At 58.1% G+C, this 18,320-nt stretch overlaps 1 protein-coding gene across 1 annotated transcript in view; it reads left to right on the top strand.

Annotated features, from left to right (window-relative positions):
• RTN4RL1 (reticulon 4 receptor like 1) overlaps positions 1 to 15,072 on the top strand; it is a 65,291-nt gene extending 50,219 nt beyond the window's left edge. Inside the window, exon 2 of the mRNA XM_012521731.4 lies at positions 12,001 to 15,072. Coding sequence (XP_012377185.1) covers positions 12,001 to 13,325 — 1,325 coding nt within the window. The 3' untranslated portion in view covers positions 13,326 to 15,072. The remainder of the gene's footprint in view (positions 1 to 12,000) is intronic.
• The last annotated feature ends 3,248 nt before the right edge of the window (positions 15,073 to 18,320 follow it).

Genomic DNA, 18,320 nt, shown 5'->3' on the forward strand with positions numbered 1-18,320 from the left:
ATCAGACTTAATAGTCCAGCAAGAGGTGGTTTGAGCTTGGGCAGAGGCAGGGGCAGTGGGAATTAGAAACCCTCCTGAGTGCATGCCGGTAATTCCTTTTGCCTCCCATCTCTGTGGGACCCCCCCACCCTCACCCCCCAGCCCTGGGTGAGCCTTCTTTGCCAGCGATGGCATCTGAGTGGCCGAATGTAGCCGGAGGAAACCTCAGACCAGGCTGACGGCTTTCACTTGAAATGGCACCGACACCAGAGGGCCCCAGAGGCTCCACGAGCCTCTCCTGTGACCTGAGGCCCGTTTCCCACGGCTTACTTTCTCCTCAAACTCCCCCCTCCTCTTCCTCCTCTCCCTCTCAGCCATGACCCCTCTTGCTTCCTGGAGAAAATTGAAGCCGTTGGAGGAGAACTCCACGGTTTTCCTGTCTGTGCAGCTCCTGAGAGCGCGAGGGAGCCTTCCAGCTCTGGGTCTCATTTTCTTTTGCCCTCTCACTCCTGCATCAGCTCATCTCTGTCTCCTGATTTATACCTGTCAGCATGCAAACAGGCTCTAAATTCTTCCATCTTAAAAAAAAATGCAACAAAAACAAAAAATAACAACCCCGCTTGACCTCTCTTCACCCAGGTTCGGCCCCATGTCTCGGCTCCCGTCACAGCAAAACTTCCTGAAAAAGTGGACTTGGCGCTCACCAGTACTCACGGCTCCTCCAGAGTGTTTTCCTCTACTCTGCTAGTGGTCTTGCGGGGCCACTGGAATGGGAGCTGGAGTGGCATGTGCCCCTAAAAACAAAAGCGGTGTGTGGAAGCCACCCACAGGTGACTGGATAGGCAGAGCACGGGATATTGACAATCCCCCATCTGTAAAAAGCTATGACATGCCAAACACATTGGGCACCGTGGATGAACCTTGAAGACATCGTGTCTGGTAAAATTAGCCAGACGCATAAGGACAAATATTGTATGCTTTCACTTCTATGAAATCCCTAGGAAAAGCAAATTCATAGAGTTAGAAATTAGAATACAAGTTTCAGGGGCTGGGTGGGGACACTGGATTACTGCTGATGGCACAGAGTTTTGCTGGGGGTGTTGTCAATCTTTGGTCCTGGATGATGGTGAAGGTAGCACGACATTGTGAATGTGATTAATATCACGGAATGGTACACATGTAAGTGGTTAAAGTAGGGAATTTTCTAGTTGTAAACATGTTACCACAATTTAAAAAAAAATGTCAGTGCTAAGAGCCAGGAGCTGGCCATGTGCCCTTCCCTGCCATCACAAGCCCAGCAGTGTTCTCTCACCCGGGTCTGCTCAGCTGTCCCTCGAGGGCGTGTGCTGTGAGTGACATTGAGATTCTACGGTAGTTGGTTATCTCAGCATACGCTAGCCTCTCCTGACGAATGCAGTGCTGCCTCCACTTCCTCACCTCCCATTCTCTTCACCCCACTCCGTCTGTCCTTTGCCCTCACCTTTCTTCCAGAAATGACTTTTCCTGGGTCCCCTATGTCCTCCATGTTGCAAGATCAGACGCTTCATGTAAACTCTCAGTGGCCTTGTCTCCATGTGCCAGGGCTGCTATAACAAGTGCAGAGCCCAACCAGGGCTGCTGTAGCAAGTGCACAGACCAACCAGGGCTGCTGTAGCAAGTGCACAGTCCAACCAGGGCTGCCGTAACAAGTGCATAGACTAATCAGGACTGCTGTAACAAGTGCACAGCCCAACTAGGGCTGCTATAACAAGTGCATAGACCAACCAGGGCTGCTGTAACAAGTGTGCAGCCCAACCAGGGCTGCTGTAACAAGTGCGCAGCCCAACCAGGGCTGCTATAACAAGTGCAGAGCCCAACCAGGGCTGCTGTAGCAAGTGCACAGACCAACCAGGGCTGCTGTAGCAAGTGCACAGTCCAACCAGGGCTGCTGTAGCAAGTGCACAGCCCAACCAGGGCTGCTGTAACAAGTGCACAGCCCAACCAGGGCTGCCGTAACAAGTGCATGGACTAATCAGGACTGCTGTAACAAGTGCACAGCCCAACTAGGGCTGCTATAACAAGTGCATAGACCAACCAGGGCTGCTGTAACAAGTGCGCAGCCCAACCAGCAGGCACTGTAGTCTCACTGTGTGGGAAACTAAACCTGCAGAGTCAAGGTCATGGCAGTTGCGCCCCTCTGTGTTCTGGTGATGTGTCTCCGTTTGTCTCCCCTGGTTTCCACTACTACAACCAAATTTCCTTAGCTTATAAGGGCTGCAGTCATTGGATTAAGGCCTGCCCTGGTTCAGTTTGGCCCCATCTTGAGAGGCTCTTCAAAGATCCCATTTACAATTGGGTCCATGCCTGCAGCACCGGGGCGCGGCACTTGACAGCTCTCATGGGGTGTGATTCAATCCAGGACAGCAGATTCCTCCGTGATGCAATCTTGGCTTCTGGAACGTCACACTTCCTCAGTTTTCCTCTTACTTCACTGGCCATTCCTTTTCCTTTACCTGCTCCTTTACCCTCTTTCAAAGTTGTGTTGCCTTAGGGCTTAATCCTATACCCCCTTCTCAACTCTGAAAGGTGACCTTACTCATTCCTGCGGGTTTAAACATCGTCTCTATGCCCATGACTCCCGAGTGTACCTCTCCTCTCTGGGCTCCAGCTTTGTACATCCCGCTGCCAGCTAAACCTCTCTGGAAGGCGCCTCAGCCTTCACCTGCGCTGAGCCCATTTCCTGGCCTCCTCGGTCCACCATGGTGTCCTCATCCTCTCTGTTACCCCAACCAGAGCCTGGAAGCCACCCCAGAGCCCTCCCTTCCCTTTCCCTAGCTCCTGGCCTGTCCGTTTGTCCTGGCAGTTCTGTACCCTTCCCGGGCCCCAGCATCGCTCCACAGATGACAGCTGTGGTCTCCCGCCTCCTTTCTTACTCCCCCTTAACCCACCCTCCCTAGAAGTCCCCAAATCCAATCATGTCACTGCCGCCCACGATCAAATCCAAACCCTTTACTGTGACTTTGAAGGCCTCTGAGGCCTGGCTCCTGCCTCTCTGACCTTACCTCCTGCCCCACTCCCGTCATTGGCCCCAAGCTTGGTCCTGGTCCAGGACTTTGCTCCTGCTGTGCCCTCTGCCTGGAAGGCTGTTCCCGGCTCCTTAGCCTTGAGTTTTTGTTTTTTTTTAAATATTTATTTCTCCCCACCCCCTTGTGGTTTTGCACTTGCTGTGTCTGTCTTTCTTGTTTCTTTAGGAGGCACTGGAAACTGAACCCTGACCCTCTGATGTGGAAGGGAGGCACCTAATCGCTTGAGTCACCTCCGTTCCCTGCTTTGCTGTGTCTCTCATTATGTTCTTCCTCCTGTGTCTCTTTTGAGTCATGTTGCTGCGTCAGCTCACTGTGCCTGCCCATCGCGTCATCTTGCTGTCCTGCCTGTCCTCTTTAGAAGGCACCGGGAGGCTCTGCTCCCTGCTTTTGTTGTGTCTCTCATGTTTTTCTTTTTCTGTCTCTTGTTGCATCATCTTATTGTGTCAGTTTGTCATGCCTGCCCATCGCTCCAGCTTGCTGTCTTCTTTAGGAGGCACTGGGAACCAAACCGCGGACCTCCCACGTAGTACGCCCAATTGCTTGAGCACATCTGCTTCCCAGCTTTGAGGTTTCAATTTAGGTGTCATCCTTCAGGGAGGCCCTCCTGAGCACCCGAGCTCAAGAAGGCGCCTTCGCGGGTTTCTACCGTACCCTCCTCTTTGTGCCCTCACCGCTCACTGCCGAGAGCCTGCTTTGCCTGCCTGGTTCCTTGCTTTAGTTGTCTCCCCGACTAGAACGTAGGCTCCATGAGGGACGGATCCGTGCCTGTTTTACGTGGCAACACCAAGTCCAGAGCTCGGGTTGTCACAGGAATGAAGGAGGGGAGGGGGCAGATTCTGAACAGAGTGACCCGCAGACTATGGGCTGTGCTTAGAGCCCTGGTTGGGAGTTCTGAATAGCCCGGAACGGGTGACCTCCCAGAGGCTAGGAACAAGGGCTCTTGCGAGAGTGCTGCACCTGCTTCTCAAAGGCCGGCCCCATCTCCCACTTTCCATCAGTGACACCCAGCCTTCTCCAATGGCAGGACCTCAAGGTTTGTTCGGCCCCCACCCCTCTCCTGCCAGGCAGGTGTCTCAACAGACATTTGCCACTGGGGCCCGTCCCACCCCCACAGAGGTTCTCCTGCCCCAGTAAACACACCGATGGTGCCCCTGAGGTCTCAGTGGTCCAGTATGGTTGTGGTAGGTCCACAATTTGCAGTGGCTTTGGGGGAGGGCAGTTGGCTCTGCAGGGTGCAGGGGGAAGAGGCAGAGCCCAGAGCCTTCTCTAAAATCTCCCGGGAAGGGCTGGCTCTCAGAAGCCCTCAGCCCTGGGGTCTGGGCTGCCACAGCCCATGTTCTGAGACCTCCAAGCCGAGGAGTGAATTTGAGTAACACGAGGACATGTTTTCTGAGCCCCAAGGGCTGCAGAAGGTGAAAGTGGAGATCGCAAGGGCTCCAGGCCTCCTGCAGAGAACTGGCAGCTCCAGATGGGGACCCATGGACCCAAGGAGGTGGCAAGGCCCCTTCCCAGCCTGCTGTGCCCCGCGGGAGGGGAAGCCCAGTGGGGAGCCTGCGGTCTGTGAGCCAGAACGGGCGTATCGGGGGTGGGTGGGGCCTCGATGACAACAGTGCCATAATCATCCCCTTCTGTGGCACCACAGTCTCAGCTGCTCTGACTCCCAGTTTCCAGACAAAGACACAGAAAGTTGAGTGCCTGACCCAAGGTACCCAGCTGGAAGAGACTCCCGCTGGGGCGGATCCCAAGCCCACGCAGCACCCACAGCAGAGCTGCCCATGCAGGGACCCCCGCGGGGAGGAGGCCGTGCACCCCCATGGGTGGAGGCTGGTGCCGCCCGGGGCTCCTCCGACAAGGCCTGCTGAGACCTCACCAGCCCAATCAGCACAGCGTTCCCTTCCAGGCCTGCTCCCAGGTGGGCATGGCAGACCGGGGGCTATTCCAGTGAGGGGGCCCACTTTGCAACTGAGTGCCACCACCCAGCATGCTGGAGGGGGGGGCCCGGAGCGGGCGCATAATTCAGTGTGTCAGGAGGGGAGTGGGAGCTAATGGCTAAGCCAGAGTGTGCACCCAGAGAAGGTGGTGACATCACATGCCCGGCACGTATGTGTCTTGAGAAGAGGGCCCCGTCCCCTCGCCAGGGTGGAGGGTGTGGGGGGTTGCTCTGGGATGAAAGGGGCTGGGACTGGCGACCCCGAGTGTGGTCTCCAGACACAAATACTCTTGTACTTGTGCACACACATGCATTCAGATGCATGCTCACAGCCATGTGCATACACACTGCATGTGTGCTTACACATCTATGCACGTGTGCACATCAGCATTCTTGTTCAGACACACAGGTGCATACACAGATGCATATTCACAAACACAGATGTGCATGCATCACACGTGCTCACTGAGAAGGTGACGCATGCACACACACAGGCTCCATCTGAGCCCACGCCTGCCACCTGAGTGGCTATTGCAATAGTCCAGGCAAGAGGATGGTGGCCTGAACCTGGGGTGGCAGAGAGAAGTGGGTGGGTTCCGAGGAGCTCTGAAGGATGGGCCGACAGGACTTCTGACTGCCAGGGTGTGGGGCATGGGAGAGTGAGAGGAGTCCAGAGGACACTAAGGATTTTGGCCTCAGCAGTCAAATGAAGGGGGCACCTTCACCTGAGCAAGTGGAGGAGGCTTGCGGGGGAAGAGCTCGGTTTTGGACGCATAGCATTTGACAAACAGATGGAGATGTGGAGGAGGTACATGGGTACCGGCGTTGTACCGGCATTTGCAGACAGAGAGGGCCAGGCTGGTGCTTTAAATGATTGTCCCCATTTTATAGGTGAGGAAAATGAGGCTCACACAAGCCAGGTGATATTCTTCAAATTGGGGAGCTGGGATTCGAAACCAGGTCCCTCTGGCCCCCACACCCGTGCTCTTCCCCTGCCCCAGGCTGTGATGGGCCTGGTAGGCCGCCGGCCATCCTGCTCCACACCCAAAACACCTGGATGTGGGGGCTGAGGAGGGAAGCCCGGCTCTGCCCGGGCTGGCTTCCCCATCTCCAGGGCTGGGCCAGACCGGGGCGGGGCGGGGGGGCGCTCCCCAGGAAGTGGCCTGTGCTTGGGTGCAGCACTGAGGGACTGCGCCAAGTGGCCCGAGGCGCCAGCAGCCCTGTGAGCCAGCCGGCCTGGCCTGGGCTGGTATCTGACCAGCAGAGAGCATTTCCCCGGCAGAGCCATTCAGTTAGCATCGATTAGCTTACAGAGAAGCATCTGGCGGATGCGGGGGTCAGCGGGGGATTCTGGCGGTGCGGGGAGGGCGGCCACAGAGCCAGGGCTGGCCACGGGGCTGATCTGTTACCCAGCCTGAGAGAGCCACACAGGCCTGCGCAGGGGCCCATGGGGACACCGGCCCCTTGGGCCATCCCGGGCAGGTGCAGGGAGGGGCAGCTCCTCTGGTGCTGGCAAGTGCCAGACTTGGGTCTGGGCCAGTGGCCCAAGAAAGGCACTTGGGAGAGAGGACCAGCTTTCAGCAGAGGCTGCCCTGCCAACCCTGCGCTGCGCAGAGCTGAGCGCAGGGCCCTGGATCTGGAGTCATTTGGGTGAGGTCTGCTTCCATTGCCCTGCTCACCAGCTGTCTGACTTTGGCCAGCTGCTTCCCCTCTGGGGGCCTCAGTTTCCCCCTTTGTGAAAGGCTGCCTCTCCCACAGGGTTGTTGTGAGACTTGGATGTAAAGAGTTTGGTTAGTGCTGGGTCCTCCTTGGCGAGTTCCCTTAGCTTCAGAGCCCTGCCATACTGGCCTTCTGTGTGGTCCCTGCCAGTGCCGGACCCAGTGGAAAGCTCTCTCTCCACCCCAGCCCTGCGTCCCCTCAACCTAGCTGAGCTGAAGTTGCAGCCTCTTGGAAGCTTTGACTACTTAGAGTCAGAGAGAGGGTCCACGTGAGATGGGCGCACACTGCTTTGCCTTCCCACCTCAGTGCCTTTGCATATGCTGTGTGCTCTGCCAGGCATGTCCCCCCACTCATCCTGCCAGGTCCTGACCCCGTGGTACTGTTTTTTTTTTGTTGTTTTTTTTCAAATTTATTTCTCTCCCCCTTCCCCGCCCCCCCGCCCTAGTTGTTTGTTCTCTGTGTCCATTCACTGTGTGTTCTTCTGTGTCCACTTCTGTTCTTATCAGCGGCATCTGTGTTTCTTTTTGTTGTGTCATCTTGCTCCGTCAGCTCTCCGTGTGTGCGGTGCCACTCCTGGGCAGGCTGCATTTTCTTTTGTGCTGGGTGGCTCTCCTTACGGGGTGCACTCCTTGTGCGTGGGGCTCCCCTACGTGGAGGACACCCCTGCGTGGCACGGCACTCCTTGTGCGCATCAACACTGCGTGTGGGCCAGCTCCACACGAGTCAAGGGGTTTGAACCGTGGGCCTCCCACGTGGTAGGTGGACGCCCTGTCTATTGAGCCAACTCCGCTTCCCCATGGGACTGTTAATAAGCACCTTCAGAGGCTACTGGGTGGGCTGGGTGAGATGCCGGCCCAGGCTCAGGACACTCATTCTCATGGGGATATAGACCCATAGGTTGCTACAGGGGGCGATGGTGGGGTTTGCTGGAAGGAGGAAATGAAAACAATACCACCTTCCGTTTACCGAGCATCCTTTGCACCTGACACTGTGCTCACCCCCGAGCACATCATGTCATTGAATCATTGAGTCAGCAAGGCAACCCCTTGAGGCAGGGATGCTTCTTTTCCCATTTTGCAGATGGAATATTCCAAGAGGTTCACACGGTGGCAGAACCTTGTGAGCAGGGAGCAGGGGGCTTCGTGGAGGAGGCAGCGCGGGGGCAGTGCTGAGCCCGCCCCTCCAGGCCCCGCCCCAGCACCTGGCCTGACTGCCTGGCACTATGAGCCATCCAGGCTGCTCTCGCCCATGGGCGCTCCACCCGGCCCCTCCCAGGCCCCCTCCCCTGCTCCAGCCCTGCAGACCCCCCAGGACTCAGGCGGAGCTGCTGAATGCAGGAGGAACGAAGGAGGCTGGGGAGGCCGCGAGGTTTGGTGCGAGCCGGGAAGGGGGAGGGGAGTCCGAGGAGGGCCTGGGGGAGACCTGGCCTTGCTTTTCAAGTCCCCTCAGTCATGGGGACCCACCCTACCCTTGAAGGGGGCCGGGGAGGCTAGAGGGAGGGTGTGCCAGGCCCCACCACGGAGACTTGGATCCCTGCTAATTTGCAATTTTAAAATGCACAGCGAAGGTACCGCCACATTTTTAGTGCATTAATCAGGCAATCAGCAGGCCGGGGCTCCCAGGGGTGGGCAGCGCAGCGGGGCACAGAGTTTCTGCAGAAACGCGGTGCCGGCCTCCCAGGGAAGAAACACGGCAGGGCCCTGGCACCCACTGGCTCGTGTTGGGGTGCCAGGGGCGGGAGGGGTGACTGGGACAGCTGGTTCAGCCTTGGAGATAGGACCGGCTTCCAGGGGGGAGAAGCAGGCTCAGCTGAGACCCCACAACGTCACCCAGGGGAGGGCAGCACAAATGTCCACAAGGGCAGTTCCTCTGGCATGGGCCCCCAGCATCCGGGCTCCTGGAGGCTGGAGAGCAGCTTCCTTGGGGCTCAGCGCCCCAGCCTCCCTTCCCAGGGGCCCTCTGTTGCCTGGGGCCTTTGGGGGAAGGGACTGTCCCATGCCAGTCTCTGCGGTCTCCTGGACCCATACCCACCCCCAGACCCTTAAAGAGTGGCGCGTTCGTCCTTGTGGTGACAGTGACCGGATGTTCGCTGGATCCACTGCCTCCTTCCCTGGGTCCCGCCTCCCTTCCCCTCTCCCCTCCCCTCTTCCTTCCCTCCCTCCTCTGCCTCCCCTTCCTGCTATCTGACCCCTTAAACCTGCCCAAGTGCGTTCACCTGCTGACTGCTGGGCCCGCACCCAGCTGGTGGGGGCTTTTCCTAGGGATGAGCCGGCTTCCCCTTGCCCTGGGAGCACCTCCTTTACTGTCTGAGGACCATTCAGGGAACCCCAACTGGGTCCTATGGAGAGAGCAGCCGGAGGAGGGCCGTTCCCACACCACCCCAGGTGCTCCTGAGGGTCGGAGGAGCGCCCGCAGAGCCCTCGGTAAACGCCAACAAGCTGGACAAACCTCGGAGGTGTTTGCTCACCCCTGCCCCCACGAGTGTCTCTCCTGCTGCCAGACTTGAGGGAAGGAAGTGCCTTTGTCCTGGAGGGACGTCTGGCGTGGCACCCAGGGGCCCGCCATGCGTCCTGGGCGTGCAGGCTGTGTGGCCGGGGCCCACACCCTGCGACCTGAGGTGCGGGCTGGCACAGTGGGCAGCCACTGCCCTCAAGCTGGGTGGATGCCTGGGACCCCCTGAGTGGCAGGGTGGGGCACCTCCTGGCCGGCTCCCACAGGTGCGGCCTCCCGGGAAGGCCTGGGGAGGTGGTGGACAGGCTCCAGGGAGCCGGCAGGGGTCTGGAGGCCAGGCTCTTACCCCTTCACACTCGGGCCTCCCCCCGTGGGGTCAGCAGTGGGGGGTCCCTGCAGAGAGAGCTGCCCCTGTTACGGAGGGGACGCCGAGGCCGAGAGAAGCAGCAGCCTGGGGCCTAGCCTGCAGCCTGGTGGCTGGGGTGACTGCAGCCACCAGAGAAGCCACCCAGAGCCTCGCTGCCGCACTGCCAGCACCGCCGAGGTCATAATTGCTCTGAAATCTCAAACATGCCCAATTATGCAAAAACCAAATTATATGCAATGATTTTTATGTGTTGGAAACGTTTGGTCGAAGCTGGGTGATTACAGGGGGACGGGAAGCAGCTGCCACTCTCTGGGAGCCCATAACTCCCAACAGCTGGGAGCTGTCACTTATTTACGATGCTGTTTCTGCCAGGAACGAGGAGGTGCAGTGGCAGCCATGCCCGGGCCGAGAGCCTGGGCAGGGGACTGGGGCACGGGCAGGTCTGGAAGCACGGCTGGCGGGGTGGGGCAAGGCCAGGAGCTGGGCTGGCCTGGGCGTACTGGGGAGGGCTTGATTGTCGCGTCCTCTGCGCTCTGAGTGCAACCAGGGCAGGAAGAATCTGGTGAGCCGCCCCAGGCGCCCAGGCTGTCCCCAGAGGCCTGGCTGGCCAGGCCGGAAGAGAAGGGGCAGGATGAGGAGCCTGCCAGGGCCTGCGGGGGGGGGGGGGCTGCGGCCCCAGAGTCCCCCCTCCACACGCAGTCTGGTGCGCCTGCCAGGCCGCCTGGGGCAGCTGTGACCCTGGAAAACGGCAGGTAATGACGGTCGTCCGTAATGAGGCTGCTCCGATAATGAGTGTGGGGCTATTATCCGACCACAGGCTGGACACATCTGAAAATAAATTATTTTAAGGATCCATTAACGAATGCCTAATTAATGCCCAATTAGTGGGAAGCTGCAGAGGAAACGCTCTGGACAGTCGCAAGGCATGGCCTGGTTTGCAGGCCCAGCCTGGGAGCTGGAGCAAGGCGGGGAGAAGGGTGGGAGCCAAAGGTGGGCTGCCTGGCAGCTCCGCGGGCCCCAGAGCCGCTCAGCCCTCTGCTGCCTCCCTCCTCCCGTCCTGTGCACCTGTGCACCCTCTCCTTAAAACCTCTCAGCTCCGAGAGGGAGAACTATTACTACCTGTGATTTAGAAATGGGGAAACTGAGGCATAGAGGGACGGCGTTTGTCTGAGGACTTGGAAGACGCTATAAATGAGACCATTTTTCTAAGTGACCTTTGGTATCATGCACGCATCGCTTGTGATTGGGAGTAATTTAAATAAGACTCCCCTGGATTTGATATACTTTGTTACAAGACTCTGCACCATTGCTTTTTTTTTTTTTTATCTATTTATTTAAAAAAAATTTTGTTCCCCCCACTGCACCCCCAGAGATGGCTACCCCGTTTGTCTGCTTGTCTTCCTCAGGAGGTACAGGAACCGAACCTAGGACCTCCCATGTGGGAGGCAGGTGCCCAATTGCTTGAGTCACCTCTGCTCCCCCTGCACCTTTATTTGTTTGTTTGTTTGTTTCTACCTTCCCATTTTTTAATGCACCATTGGTTTTTTTTCCTATTTTGCATTTGAAAAATTGAAGTATATCACTCATACATGAACACACATAAACAATAAGTATATAGTAAAGATTGCAACTTACAAAATAAACATACATAACATCACACAGGGGTCTCATACATCACCCCTCCACCAACTCTCTGCATTGGTGTGAAACATTTGTTACAAACTATGCAAGAGCATTTTCAAAATATTACTACCAACTATATTCCTTATCTTACATTTGGTGTATTTCCCCCCAACCCATTGTATTTTTTTTTTTAATGTATTTTTGTTACAGATACTGTGAACTTGTGAAACAAAGCTACGGATGTGTAGATTTCCCATACAACTCCACACCCTGGTGGAACATTTGTTACAGATTATGCGATAATATCTTCAGACTATTACCACCAATCATGGTCGATAGCATACATTTGGCACACTTTTTCCATACACCTCCGTTATCAACACAGTATAGCTTGGCATTAATGCAAGAATATTGTAGTATGCTGTTAACCACAGTCTATAGGTCACACCAGTTGTTGTTTTCCCATGTTTCTCCATTTTCCCATCACCCTGCAATAGTGACGTACATCTGCTCTAGCTCACAGAAAGACTATGCATCATTATTTTTTAATGCACATAATGGCAAGTGAGTGGCAGAGCTGGTACAAGAACGGCAAGCTGAACTGGCCCATGAGCTGTGCCCCACCCCCAGCGGAAAAGGCCAGAGGGGACGGGTCTCGGCAGCTGAGGACGGGACTCAGGGATTTTGAGGGTGAGGCTGGGGGGTTGCCGAGCGACCAGGACCTTCCCCCCAAACCTCGCCTCCCAGCCAAGCCTGGGATGTAGTCCCCAGGAGAGATGGGGTGTCCAGGAGGTGCGGGCCCCGTGCCGCACCCATTTCCCGGCCGCCGGCTGCCCCTGACCTGCTTATGCTCTCCCCCCCACCAGGGTCCTGTGTGGAGCTGCTGCTGCTGCTGCTGGCTGGGGAGCTGCCCCTGGGCGGGGGTTGCCCGCGGGACTGCGTGTGCTACCCGGCGCCCATGACCGTCAGCTGCCAGGCGCACAACTTCGCCGCCATCCCCGAGGGCATCCCGGAGGACAGCGAGCGCATCTTCCTGCAGAACAACCGCATCACCCTGCTGCAGCGGGGCCACTTCAGCCCCGCCACGGTCACCCTGTGGATCTACTCCAACAACATCACCGCCATCGACCCCGGCACCTTCGAGGGCTTCGTGCACCTGGAGGAGCTGGACCTCGGGGACAACCGGCAGCTGCGGACGCTGGCGCCGGAGACCTTCCAGGGCCTGGTGAAGCTGCACGCCCTCTACCTCTACAAGTGCGGGCTCGGCGCCCTGCCCGCGGGCATCTTCGGCGGCCTGCACAGCCTGCAGTACCTCTACCTGCAGGACAACCACATCGAGTACCTCCAGGACGACATCTTTGTGGACCTGGTCAACCTCAGCCACCTCTTTCTCCACGGCAACAAGCTGTGGAGCCTGGGCCAGGGGCCCTTCCGGGGCCTGGTGAACCTGGACCGGCTGCTGCTGCACGAGAACCAGCTGCAGTGGGTCCACCACAAGGCTTTCCACGACCTCCGCAGGCTCACCACCCTCTTCCTCTTCAACAACAGCCTCGCCGAGCTGCAGGGCGACTGCCTGGCGCCCCTGGGGGCCTTGGAGTTCCTCCGCCTCAACGGGAACCCCTGGGACTGCGGCTGCCGGGCCCGCTCGCTGTGGGAATGGCTGCGGCGGTTCCGCGGCTCCAGCTCTGCTGTCCCCTGCGTGTCCCCCGAGCCGTGGCAGGGCCAGGACCTGAAGCTGCTGAGGGCCGAGGACTTCCGGAACTGCACGGGGCCCGCGTCCCCCCACCAGATCAAGTCGCACACGCTCACCACCACCGACAGGGCCGCCCGCAAGGAGCACCACCCGCCGCACGGCCCCGCCAGGGACAAGGGGCGCCCCCACGGCCACCAGCCCGGCTCCAGGCCGGGCTCCAGGAAGCCAGGCAAGAACTGCACCAGTCACAGGAATCGCAACCAGATCTCCAAGGCGGGCTCCGGAAAGCCGGCCCCCGAGCTGCAGGACTACGCCCCGGACTACCAGCCCAAGTTCAGCTTTGACATGCTGCCCACGACGCGGCCCAAGAGGAGGGGCAAGTGTGCCCGCAGGACCCCCATCCGGGCGCCCAGCGGGGTGCAGCAGGCTTCCTCGGGCAGCGCCCTGGGGGCCTCGCTGCTGGCCTGGATACTGGGGCTGGCGGTCACTCTCCGCTGAGGACTCGGGGCGCCAGCACGCAGCACTGCCAGCTGTCCTCCAAGGAACAGAATTTTTCTTCTTTTTCTTACACGTGGAGGGTCTGCTGGGTTTCAGGAAAAGGCCGGCAGAGGATCCGGCTGCTGTCTGCATCCTGCTCGGTGGATTATAAACCCAACGTGTACAGCCCCGGGTGGGAGGGGATCGGCGCTCCCCACCCAGCTGTCCCCACCAGCCTCCGCCAAGCCCCCACGGACGGCGTCCGCTCCAGCGAGGCGGGAAAAGGCACGCAAAGTTAATCCTTCGTTAGCGATGATGGGACAACTGCCCCCTCTGCCCCGCGGGGCCTGGGATCTGTGGAGTCCTGACCATCTGGGGAGGCCCAAAGGGCCCGCGCCGCTGCCGGAGGAAGCAGGACTCGGGGAAGAGCAACCGTGGCTCACCCACCGCCCGGCTGGGTCTGCGCAGCCACGGTGGCTGCATCTCGGCTCCTGCCGGAGGTCACTTACCAACCTGCCCCGGATCTGCCCATCAGCCACCTTCCACCCTCCCTTGGGGAGCGCCTCTCATTCCTGATGTCTCAGGCAACCCTGGCAGACCCAGGCCCAACTGCGGGGGTCCAAGGACCACCTACCAAAGGAAAGCTTGTCAGAGCTGGGGACGTGGGACTTCATCACGTGCAGTGGGGTTCCCCAGAAGGTGCAGTTTTATACCTACGTCCACTTATATATAGACACATGCTCCACATATATATATACAAATGCACAGGTTCCCCTGCGCCCATTCCATGACCAAACTGTACGTCTTACCATGTTTATAAACTATATGGGAAACTATATCTGCTGAACTAAGGATTGTATTGGTGATTTCTAGCAAGAAAAAGTTAGGTAATTTTTGGTCTAGAATCCCAACCTGGCAACAAGAGTCCCCATACCACCCAGGCTTGCCAGGGGCCTGGGCGAGGCGTGGGTGGGAGGGTGAGGGAGAAGGGGAGGCAGCAGGAGTCACTCCAGGGGACCAATGCTCTTAGGTATTTAGAGCGTCACCTTGTTTTTTATGCACACGGGTCTGTGTGTCGCCCTGGAGCACCCACCACCCTACTATAGTAACTACGGGAGTCAGGCAGAGACGCAGGAAGCAGCATGTTGGATGCACAGGAGCCAGGCCCGAGGCTCGGGCTGGTCCGAGGAGGGCGGGGAAGGGGCTTCTGGTTTCTGAAGGCGGCAGGCGAGGCCGCACCCCACAGTGTTAGTGCACCGGGTTGACGGTGTCGTCAGCCAAGCATTTTGCCAGCGACCGTCTGGGCAGGCCGGGGAGGCCCTGGGCAGGAGTCCAGCTTCCGGCGGGGCTCAGCGGCTGGATTTTTCCTTGAGGCTCTTTGATGGATGTCCCGGCAAGGGCTGTGTGCAGGATGGCAGGAGGAGAGCATCAGGTGTTCTTAGCGGAAGAGGAACCACGGAGGTCTTTCGAGAACCACTGCAGGCGCATCTGCACCCCCTCTTGGCCATTCTGAGGATGCCCAGGGATGGGCAGAGGCCAGGGCTCGGGTGTGGACGCAGGCAGGGAGCGAAGGGCAAACCCCGACAGGGGAGAGAAGCTCCAGGCAAAGTCGGCCCCGCTGCAGGTGGGGGGCCCCGGCGGGCACGATCGCCTTTGCGTTTTGCACAAACCCAGATTCTACACCAGAGAGGATGTGAGTGAGGAGCAGGAAACACTGGATCCAATTAAGAGAGGAAAGTACTACTAATAAAAAAATTCTCTTGGACAAGAGCACTGTTTTTTGTTTCCTGACCCCACATTCCTTGAAGGGGAGGCAGGCCCTGGGCTTTGGGGGGTGGGTGGGCCTGTCTGCTGGCAGGAGGGGCGTGGGGGGCCGGGGCGGCGGAGTCACACACACATGCACACACCTGTGCTCCGCGTGGAGCCTGAGTCACGTCCCACGCTCCGGCGGCGCTGGGCGGGTGCTTCTCGGTGCCTCCCTGGAGCGAGCTGGGCCTGACCCTTCCCAGCTTGTTCCCAGAGGCCTCAGCAGCCGCTGTTGAGCTGTCGATTCCTGGGGGTGGACGGGAGGCTGGAGGGGAGCAGCCAGTCCCAGGAGGCACGGCGGGAGGGGGGGTTCCAGGAGGACGGGGACCCACCCAGGGGGTGGCGGCCGGACCTGCAGGCCTCGCCCTCCTCTGCGGCTTTGGAGAAGGGCAGACAGAGGTAGCAGGGCTGCACTTTCAGGCCAGGCTGGGCAAATCCTCACTGCAGTGCTTGAAACTTGCACTAAAGGGAGGCCGCTGATGGCAGAGCAAATAATCTTCTGCCCTCAGTTGCTCCCCGAAGGCTTGCCTGCTCTAATCCAGGCCAGTGCCAGGGGCCTGGCTGTCCCTGGGAGCCCGCGGATGTTGTTATGTTGTTGATCTCATTTCCAACCTTAGACAGCCAAGCCCTCAGTGGGAAAATCAAGAGTGTAAGCACTTTATTAAATTTTTTAAAAAGACTTCGCGAGTCCTGTAATATGGGAGTAAAATGTCAGTACAAGAAATGCTAATGTTTTATAAATGATCTGCTTCTGTCAAGCCCGGCACCGTCTGTAGCTGCCGACCATTATTAGAGGCCAGGCAGTGGGGCCCAGGACGCCAGGTGTATTTTTAGTAGCTTTCTCCTCCCAGAGGTAGAGGGGGCAAGGGCGCTCTACTGTCGATGCCGCCATGTGCCACGCGGCGGCTCACGAGCAGTACGCGGACGCCCTTGCCCCAAACATCCAGGCACGCTGACCTGGCGGGCTGGGCGGAGGTCGCTCTCTCCACCAGACCCGGGGCTCTCTGGCTCGTTCAGGGCAGGGGGCTACGGACTCCTGCCCCTGGGAGTTCTGTTCTCCGAGGCTGAGGCCACCCCTCCTCTGGGCTCGGTGGCACCAGCTCCTCCGCCATCTGGGCTCAGCACTTTCCCGAGCCAGGAGGGAGCTGCCGCATCTTCTCCCAGCCTTTGGGGCCAACAGGCAGCTGTGGGAGGGGAGCTGGGCAGCCGTGGTGGGCTCAGACTCTCCCCACACAAGCTCCTTCTCCCGTGACCCCAGTGCTTGGCCGGCTCCCTACCATTCATTTGACACGCGCTGATTAAGCAACTACACATGCAGCTATGGTCCCAACGTTGGGGACATAAAGTCCAAAGATGCGGCTCTCCCCGAAGGAGCTTGCAGCCAAATGTGGGAAGAAGTCTTCTCAACTGGTGTGTGATTGGTGGCTGTGTTAGCGTCCAAGCTCCGGAGGGTAGTCAGGGCTTCCAGGAGGAGGTGGGGCTCAGAGGATGAGGAGTTGGCCCAAGAAGAGGATTCCAGGCAGAGGGCTGGAAGCGTTTGGAGGGCCTGCCAACAACGCCCTGCTGAGGACTGTGAACGCTGGGTCATGGGAGATGAGCTTGGCAAGGGGAAGGCCTGGGGAGGGGGTGCCTGCTCAGGAACTTGGACTTTATTCTGGAGGAGGTAGGAATGTATGGCTCCCCCCACGTGGGGGCCTCTTCCCGACTCCCCCCCAGGCTTGGACCCACACGAGCACGTGGTCTCCACCCGTGGCACCCTCGCCCATGTTTCCCAATAGTGGGTTTCATCATCGCCACTTGCCTTTCCTGCTCGGCCAGATCCGTCCCTTGTGCCAGCAAGCTGGAGGCTCCCTGGAAGTCTGCCTGCGCCACCGTCCCATTCCCAGACACCTGCTGCTTCCCAGCTGGGGAAGGATTCCAGAACCATTTGTTCGGAGGCCCTGCACCCCACCCCACCCCTGCCCGTCCACAGCCCCTCTCCTGGCTTCAAAGCACGTCCGTCCAGAATGACACCCCCTCTGCCCTCTACAGGGGTCCCTCTGGCTGAACAGCAGCAGCTCCTGACACCCCCCCAAACCGCATCACCCCTTTCTCTCCAGCTACAGCTGTTCATTACCAGAGAGCCAAGAATCCCATTTAGCAAGTGTTTACTCATCCCTTAGCTGATCACCCAGCACTCTGCCACCGTGGAGAACGGCCTCGGCAAGGCTAGCTGGCAGGTTTGAGGAAGCCGGGGCCCAGGAGGGCTGCCTGGAGGGCGCGCTCTGGGGTCTGGGTCAGAGAGCACAGCTCCCTCTGCTGGGGAAATTCCTTCAGCAGAGGCCACCCTCAGTCCCCGCTCCCTCCTGCTGTCACCAACTCCCCAGGCTGCCCACCAGCCGTGGCACACCCCGCCCCCAGCCAGGCCCAGCCTGCTCCTTGAGGCTCCCCTCAGCAGACACGGAGGCAGCCAACCTTTCTCTGCATATGTTCTTGATTGATCAGGACCAGGTAAACATTTAAATATTTTTTTAAATTTGGTAACATATTAACACAAATTTTCTCCTTTTAACTATCATGTGTACAATTCAGTGGTACTAGTTACATTCAGTGTCATGCTACCATTACCACCACCCATTACCAAAACTTTTGCATCTCCCTAAACAGAAACTATACCCACTAATGCCCCCATTCTTTTCCCACCCCTGCCTCTGAGCCCTGTAATCATCTCTCATTCCTTTTTTTCAAAGATTTATTTTTTATTTCTTTCTCTCCCCTTCCCCATTGTCTGCTCTCTGTGTCCATTCGCTGTGCATTCTTCTGTGTCCGCTTGTATTCTTGTCAGCAGCACCGGGAATCTGTGTCTCTTTTTGTTGCCTCATCTTGTGTGTCAGCTCTCCATGTGTGCTGCACCACTCATGGGCAGGTTGCACTTTTTTTGCACTGGGCAGCTCTCCTTACAGGGCGCACTCCTTGTACGTGGGGCTCCCCTACATGGGGGACACCCCTGCATGGCAGGTCACTCCTTGCGAGCATCAGCACTGCACGTGGGCCAGCTCATCACATGGGTCAGAGGCCCTGAATTTGAACCCTGGGCCTCACATGTGGTAGGCGGACGCTCTATCAGTTGAGCCAAATCTACTTCCCTCTCATTCCTTTTTTTTTTTTTTTTTAAAGATTTATTTTTATTTTATTTAATTCCTCTCCCCTCCCCCCGTTGTCTGTTTTCTG

Source organism: Dasypus novemcinctus, chromosome 21, assembly GCF_030445035.2.
Source record: "Dasypus novemcinctus isolate mDasNov1 chromosome 21, mDasNov1.1.hap2, whole genome shotgun sequence".
Lineage (NCBI taxonomy): Eukaryota > Metazoa > Chordata > Mammalia > Cingulata > Dasypodidae > Dasypus > Dasypus novemcinctus.